The sequence below is a fragment of the Engystomops pustulosus genome, chromosome 4 (genome assembly GCF_040894005.1).
Source record: "Engystomops pustulosus chromosome 4, aEngPut4.maternal, whole genome shotgun sequence".
Taxonomy (NCBI): Eukaryota; Metazoa; Chordata; class Amphibia; order Anura; family Leptodactylidae; genus Engystomops; species Engystomops pustulosus.
In genome coordinates, this window is record NC_092414.1 from 16328478 (window position 1) to 16337280 (window position 8803).

At 45.6% G+C, this 8803-nt stretch overlaps 1 protein-coding gene across 1 annotated transcript; it reads right to left on the reverse strand.

Moving 5' to 3' along the window:
• Positions 1–2010: 2010 nt before the first annotated feature.
• On the reverse strand, positions 2011–5950 carry UPK3A (uroplakin 3A). Its single transcript, XM_072150572.1, has 6 exons — positions 5794–5950; positions 5270–5404; positions 3898–4114; positions 3702–3784; positions 3210–3342; positions 2011–2724 (listed from the first exon to the last, which is right to left on the reverse strand). The coding sequence occupies exons 1-6, from the start codon at positions 5849–5851 to the stop codon at positions 2628–2630; spliced, it is 723 nt and encodes a 240-aa protein (XP_072006673.1). The 5' UTR covers positions 5852–5950; the 3' UTR covers positions 2011–2627.
• Positions 5951–8803: the final 2853 nt, after the last annotated feature.

Genomic DNA, 8803 nt, shown 5'->3' on the forward strand with positions numbered 1-8803 from the left:
GTCAGACCTAACTAGAGGCCTGACACAGTCCAATAGAGGGTGGAACATAACAGCAACTAATGGGCGACTGCCCCCCACATATAGAGGATTTTGGGGGGGGCACAGTACATACTGATCATGGTGGGGGTGGTCTCCGCCTGAAACTTAAAATTCGCAACATTAACATATGACTGATACATTGATCAAATATTATGTTTTTCTGGCAACTTGGATGAATAGTATAGAAAATAACTTTAAAAAGAAAAAAAAATTGATATAAAAATTTTGGGAGGTATAGACAAAGCCTGCCAGACCTGACCCCCGGTCCTATTACTTCTCTCCCCTCTACTACCATCAAAACCCATCCTGATAACCAGGATCATTACATTAGATTTGTTATCCATGGCTTCCTTCCTTCTAAAAATCAACTTTTAAAATTATGCAAATGAGCCACAATCTTTGGGGGGTGTTACTAGAGCCCCTCTGTGCTGTAGTTTGACGGACTGCTACACCAGAATGCAAAGCTACAACACTTAAGGGCTCTGGTAACACCCTTCATGTTTGTTTGAATCATTTTAAAAGTTGATTTAATATACAAGTAGATTCCCACAGTCACAGTGCCTGGATCTATGAGTAATGTCCCTGGTTTATCATGATGGGATTATTTACTTTAACCCCTTAACGCTCTACGGCGCAGAGGTATAAGGGATGTATGAAGAGGGCTCACGGGCTGAGTCCTCTTTTTTCGATCGCCACGCCCCCGAACGTCATCGGGGGGCGGCGATCGGTTGCCATGGTAGCCTCGTGTCTTCTTTTGACACGAGGCTATCTGGCAGCTGCAGATTCGTTACAATGAGCCAGTGGCTGATTGTAATGAATGTGCTTCAAAAATGCCATATATTGCAATACTGTAGTATTGCAGTATATGGTAGCAGCGATCTGACCATCTAGGGTTAATGTACCCTAGATGGTCTAAAACAGTGGTTCTCAACCTTTCTAATGCTGTGACCCCGCAGTACAGTTCCTCATGCTGTGGTGACCCCAAACCATGCAACTCGCAGTAAAATTTTGTCTCCGATGGCTTTAGGCGACCCCCGGTTTTGGTCGTTCGACCCCCGCTGGGGTCCCGACCCACAGGTTGAGAACCACTGGTCTAAAAGATAGTGAAAAAAAAAAAAAGTTTAAAAAAAAATTAATAAAATATTAAAAGTTCAAATCACCCCCCTTTCCCTAGAACGGATATAAAACATAAACAGTAAAAATCACAAACATATTAGGTATCGCCGCGTCCCAAAATGCCCGATCTATCAAAATATAAAAACTGTTACAGGCGGCGGTGACCTCCGAGGCGGGAAATGGCGCCCAAATGTCCGAAATGCGACTTTTACACCTTTTTACATAACAAAAAAAAATGATCAAAATGTCGCACAGACCTCAGAATGGTAGCAATGCAAACGTCGGCTCATTTCGCAAAAAATGACACCTCCCCCAGCTCCGTGCGCCAAAGTATGAAAAAGTTATTAGCGTCAGAAAATGGCAAAAAAAATTTTTTTCTTTTTTGTACACATTCGTTTAATTTTTGAAAATGTATTAAAACACAATAAAACCTATATAAATTTGGTATCACCGCGATCGCACCGAACCAAAAGAATAAAGTAGGCGTGTTATTTGGAGCGAAGAGTGAAAGTCGTAAAAACTGAGCCCACAAGAACGTGACGTCACAAAATAAGCCCTCACACAGGTCTGTACACGGAAAAATGCAAAAAGTTATGGATTTTTGAAGTTGGAGAGCGAGAAATGAGAGAAAAACCCTCCGTCCTTAAGGGGTTAACAAACTAAAAAAGGCAGAACTGCAAAACCTGACTACATATGATACATTTGTAGTCTGGAACCATGGAAACAAATTGGCATTTTTTTGAAAAGTGAAGGTTTAGTGCGAAAATAAATGGACATGAAATATGAATCTTATCAAACTTTGAGATCACATCTGCATATTTTTTTTTTTGTTACCGATTTATCTGTGGGTCCGTCCGCTTTACAGAAAACACAATTTATTTCGAAAAATCAAAAAAACACGACAATTCAACATTTCTTTAAAAACAGCCGAGGGCACGGAAGCCCCTGTGACAAATTTGCATATTTTTAATATCTTTGAGAATTTACAAAGGCAGTGATCTAGAAGCCAAAAAATTTTTTTTTACACATGAAATACAATACAATAGAAAATAAAATAGGACCAAAAATAATTTCATTAAGTAGGGGGCGCCGTTGGGGCCAATTTTTTATAAATCTGGGTGGAGAGGGGGTGGGGGGGCTGAGGGGGTCACGTTCTATTTTGAAAACTTCATCAGTCCCAGCAAGTGACACTTTGTGAGACTTCCGTAGAGAAGAATTTAAAGGGTTAGAAAAAACATCGCATTCACTTCCTGTAAACAGCGCCACCACTGTATATAGATGGTATTGCAGCTTAGTCACATTCACTGCAATGTAAGGAGCCTTTTCTAGACGAAAGCGGACGTGTTCTTCAAGCCTTGTAACCACTAAGTTCTTAGGCTGTTAAAGGGACGGTCTTGTGACCCACCCCCACCGGATATACAACAAGGCCCATTTATCATTATATACACAACATAGTCTCATGTGGAGCTTCCTCAGACTTGAGGGTTGACCACGGTTCCTTCAGGTTTTTGCGGGACTTGGACGGGGCCAAAATCAGGTCTTACAGTTTCTAGTTCTTGGGCCGGTGACCTGTATGGAGGAAGAAGAAGAGATACTTAATAAAAAGAACCTAAAAACAATACAAATACAAAAGCTCCTCCCATTTTTTGTACAAAATCTGATTAATATCGCAAGATGGAATGGCCAATAGGGCGTCATAATCGATACCAACCCCCTTTCTTCTAAAAAAAAAAAAAATATCCCGCCCCTTTAATGGAGAGTGTGACATGTCTTGAGGAGACACTAGGTATCCGTCGGACACATCAAGCACATGATGGAGGCGGCTTCTAAGGCCTTATTAATCAGATTTTTTTTTTAGAAGAATAACCACTAAATCCGGGGATAGTGGATGGTTGGCCAGTCTAGTAGTCACTGGTGTGGCTGACATGGATAGGTCACGTATGGCCAACCGTAGATAACCATAGGTTGGCCATATTTCTATAAAGTGACCATGTGATAATCAACCGGGCTATAAAAATATCCACATCCTGAAAAAAAAAAATCAGTGTACTCACATCAGGTAAGTGATCATGGCGGCCACGAGACCCGCCAATACCAAGAAGGTCAACACGCTGAGAATAGAGGTGAGGACAATCATCCCACCGCTTCTTCTTCCAGGCCACGTGTCTATATTTCCGAAAGATTTACCTGAAAATGGAAAAATATTTTAAAAAAATGTATTTTTAAAAGGTATTGGGTACTAGAGGAGGTCCCTAGTTTTGGCTCCTTATCTATTGACCTTCATGGAGAGTGTCTGCCCATGATCTTACTCTGGAGGACCCAAATGTGTAATGCCTCGTTTGTCCTGTGGAGGCAGTGTAGGCAAACCAAACCCTTGTCATTGGCTTCCACCCACACTTTATTGAATTAGAAGGATCATACGGATTAACAGGAGACAAAGTAGAGTAAGATTTTTCAGGTGTTGCTGCTCCCCCTAGTGATCAGCGCAGGTCGCATTGATCAAAGCAATGTATAACCTGTATCTATAGCAGTTAGGTGATCCCTACCTTGCTTAGTGGTGATTGGAGCAGACCAGTCAGACTGATACAGAATGTTATTATTATTCGTATCATAAAATACATACATAAACCTAGGAGAAAAGACAAATCAATTAGTATTGACTCCCTCAACAGCGCCACTCCGGTCTGCTGGCTGTGTGTGGTATTGCTGCCAATATTAAAATTTACTTGAGCGGGTAAATACCTGTATTTAGTGTTGCTGTCGAGCTGCAAATTGCAGTACGTGGAAGTGAAGCAGTTCTCATCACTGCCCACGCGGTACACGTAATTGTTGGTATCATTGGTGCTCGGGTTCTGATTGCAGTCAAGATTAGTGAAGTTCCCAGCTGCATACGGGGCGGTGCTACCTCCATTAGTCGTGGAGTATTTGTTTGCCAGTGATATAGTCTTGTCATTAGCAGCTAGAGGATACAAATAGTAGTAGTTATATTCTTGTACATAGGGGGCAGTATTATAGTAGTTATATTCCTGTACATAGAGGGCAGTATTATAGTAGTTATATTCCTGTACATAGAGGGCAGTATTATAGTAGTTATATTCTTGTACATAGGGGGCAGTATTATAGTAGGTATAGTCTTGTACATAGGAGGCAGTATTATAGTAGTTATATTCCTGTACGTAGGGGGGCAGTGTTACAGTAGTAGTTATATTCCTGTACGTAGGGGGCAGTATTACAGTAGTTATATCCCTGTACGTAGGGGGCAGTATTACAGTAGTTATATTCTTGTACATAGGGGGCAGTATTATAGTAGTAATATTCTTGTACATAGGGGGCAGTATTATAGTAGTTATATTCTTGTACATGGAGGGCAGAATTATAGTAGTTATATTCCTGTACATAGGGTGCAGTATTATAGTAGTTATATTCCTGTACATAGGGAGCAGTATTATAGTAGTTATATTCTTGTACACAGGGGGCAGTATTATAGTAGTTATATTCTTGTACACAGGGGGCAGTATTATAGTAGTTATATTCCTGTACACAGGGGGCAGTATTATAGTAGTTATATTCCTGTACATAGAGGGCAGTATTATAGTAGTTATATTCCTGTACATAGAGGGCAGTATTATAGTAGTTATATTCCTGTACATAGAGGGCAGTATTATAGTAGTTATATTCTTGTACATAGGGGGCAGTATTATAGTAGTTATATTCTTGTACATAGGGGGCAGTATTATAGTAGTTATATTCCTGTACATAGGGGGCAGTATTATAGTAGTTATATTCCTGTACATAGAGGGCAGTATTATAGTAGTTATATTCTTGTACATAGGGGGCAGTATTATAGTAGTTATATTCTTGTACATAGGGGGCAGTATTATAGTAGTTATATTCCTGTACATAGGGGGCAGTATTATAGTAGTTATATTCTTGTACATAGGGGGCAGTATTATAGTAGTTATATTCCTGTACATAGGGGGCAGTATTATAGTAGTTATATTCTTGTACATAGGGGGCAGGATTATAGTAGTTATATTCCTGTACATAGGGGGCAGTATTATAGTAGTTATATTCCTGTACACACTGGATACATGTAGTAGGAAGTTATACTCACAGTCCTTCACCACATACAGGAAGACATTGGCGCTGGGTGTGTAGAAGCAGAAGGGTTTCTCTAGGGTGACGGTATTTTGGGTCGGATTGATTCTGCAGATATTGGAGCTGCACAGTAATGGCGCCACAGCGTGTGCTGGAAAACATGAAGTAAAGACGGTGAATTGAGCTGCAGTCGGCCACGGTTCCCCTCATTATTCAGGATCGGGGGCTTCTCACATAACTCCCGTGTATATCTGTGATGTTTCCTGCAGCAGCACGAGCCCTTCCCCCGCTCCATGTTATGGGGGAGCAGTACAAGTCACATATTTAGGGATATAATGCAGTAGTATAATGGGTTCCCACCCGCTTGCTGTCAGTGAATGGTGCAGTGTATCAGCGCTCTTCCTAGTCTGGCATTATATAGGATGTGTGCGCTCAATGTTTCCTGGAAAATTTGTGATCTTGTAATGCTATTTTAATTTTTGCCCCAGCCATCTGACAAACTTTGCTCTACTACACGACAGAAGCGCAGAAATCACTTACCCAAATCACTCCACAGCAGCACAAGCACCAGGACAGGTAAGTACCTCCAGCTCCCCATAGTCCAGCAGTTACAGATCACAAGCTGCAGCCCTCACTGCACAGCAATGGGAAATGACCTGCAGGTGTCTACTGCCCCGCCCACCACTGCTGACTCCTCCCACCACCTCCAACCAATCACAGCGTACTCAAAAAAAAAACAAAAAAAAGCTATGGCTCAGCGGGTAGCTACAGGTGCAGCAGGTCTGCATGTCCCCGGGATCATTGGGATGAATTCTATGCAGATACCATTATTAAAAAACGGATGCAGGTCTGTAAACAAAGCACTAGCGATATGTGTGACCGCATCCTTAGGCCGCGTTCACACGTTGCGTTTTCATTGCGTTTTGAAATGCATTACAACGGCTAAGGAGATGTTGATTTGCCTAATTACATTACTGTTAACATTTGTGTTTACAAAACGCATTGTAAATCCGATGTTAACGCATGTGTTAACAATTCGTTAACACAGTTGTTTTGTTAACGAATGTAAACAGTGATGTAATTGGACAAATCTTCTCAGCTGTTGTAATGCGTTTTAAGAGCAATGTAAACTCAACTGAGGGCGCGTTCACACGATGCGTTGCGTCACGTTTTTTAGCTAAATACGGAAGCGTTCTCAAAACGCAACCCAGACGGAACAGACCGCGGGGCTCGGCCCGATCGCACACCTGGACCCTCAGGTGACAGGTCACACTGCACTATATATTGTGTGGACCCCAAAAACTGCAAGTTTTTGAAAACTGTACGCTGTTCCTGTACGCTGTTCCCGTGTTGTCGCTGGACTCGGTGCCTCTCGGGTGAGGTGAGGGGCCGCTATCTCTCAGGGAATCTCCTCCTCCGCTTCTCGCAGGAGTTTCGGGTGGACCAGGGGAATGCGGTCGGTCCAGATGCTGCAGCTTCTTCTTCTGGTCATTGTAAAACATCCAGTTTTTCTACATTCTACAAATTTATTGCGTTTTAACGAACTATCGACCCCCGAACGCTGAGCGCCAGGAGGTGAGAGGAAAAACTGTCATTCATGCTGCAGAAATGGCGTTTTCTTACCTGAAATTCTCATTTTGTTTATTAGTATTTGTAATTTAACCTTCAGAAAAACGGGGACTGTACAGATATGAAAATAGGAACTGGACTAGAAAGTACCACCAGCCCACCAGGGACTGGACTGCACCACTAGCCCAAAAGTGACTAGACTGCAGCACTAACCCACCAGGGACTGGACTGCACCACTAGCCCAAAAGTGACTGGACTGCACCACTAGCCCAAAAGTGACTGGACTGCAGCACTAACCCAAAAGTGACTGGACTGCAGCACTAACCCACCAGGGACTGGACTGCACCACTAGCCCAAAATTGACTGGACTGCACCATTAGCTCACCAGGGACTGGACTGCACCACTAGCCCACCAGGGACTGGACTAGACAGCACCACTAGCCCACCAGGGACTGGACTGCACCACTAACCCACCAGGGACTGGACTAGACAGCACCACTAGCCCACCAGGGACTGGACTGCACCACTAGGCCACCAGGGACTGGACTGCACCACTAGCCCAAAAGTGACTAGACTGCACCACTAGCCCAAAAGTGACTGGACTGCACCACTAGCCCAAAAGTGGCTGGACTGCACCATTAGCCCACCAGGGACTGGACTGCACCACTAGGCCACCAGGGACTGGACTGCACCATTAGGCCACCAGGAACTGGACTGCACCACTAGGCCACCAGGAACTGGACTGCACCACTAGGCCACCAGGGACTGGACTGCACCACTAGCCCACCAGGGACTGGACTGCGCCAGTAGCCCACCAGGGACTGGACTGCGCCAGTAGCCCACCAGGGACTGGACTGCGCCAGTAGCCCACCAGGGACTGGACTGCGCCAGTAGCCCACCAGGGACTGGACTGCGCCAGTAGCTCACCAGGGACTGGACTGCACCAGTAGCCCACCAGGGACTGGACTGCACCACTAGCCCGCCAGGGACTGGACTGCACCACTTCCCCACCAGGGACTGAACCGCACCACTGGCCCACTATGGACTGGACAACACAATCAGGGACTGGATTGCACCACTAACCCACCAGGAACTGGACTGCACCACAAGCCCAAGAAGGGACTGGACTGCACCACTAGCCTACCAGGAACTGGACTAGACCTTAATCCCATGAAGGGACTGGACTGCACCACTAGCCCACCAGGGACTGGACTGCACCACTAGCCCAAAAGTGACTAGACTGCACCACTAGCCCAAAAGTGACTGGACTGCACCACTAGCCCAAAAGTGGCTGGACTGCACCATTAGCCCACCAGGGACTGGACTGCACCACTAGGCCACCAGGGACTGGACTGCACCATTAGGCCACCAGGAACTGGACTGCACCACTAGGCCACCAGGAACTGGACTGCACCACTAGGCCACCAGGGACTGGACTGCACCACTAGCCCACCAGGGACTGGACTGCGCCAGTAGCCCACCAGGGACTGGACTGCGCCAGTAGCCCACCAGGGACTGGACTGCGCCAGTAGCCCACCAGGGACTGGACTGCGCCAGTAGCCCACCAGGGACTGGACTGCGCCAGTAGCTCACCAGGGACTGGACTGCACCAGTAGCCCACCAGGGACTGGACTGCACCACTAGCCCGCCAGGGACTGGACTGCACCACTTCCCCACCAGGGACTGAACCGCACCACTGGCCCACTATGGACTGGACAACACAATCAGGGACTGGATTGCACCACTAACCCACCAGGAACTGGACTGCACCACAAGCCCAAGAAGGGACTGGACTGCACCACTAGCCTACCAGGAACTGGATTGCACCACAACCCATCAAAGACTGGACCTTAAGCCTATGAAGGGACTGAACTGCACCACTAGCCCACCAGGGACTGGACTAGACCTTAATCCCATGAAGGGACTGGACTGCACCACTAGCCCACCAGGGACTGGACTGCACCATTAGCCCGCCAGGGAC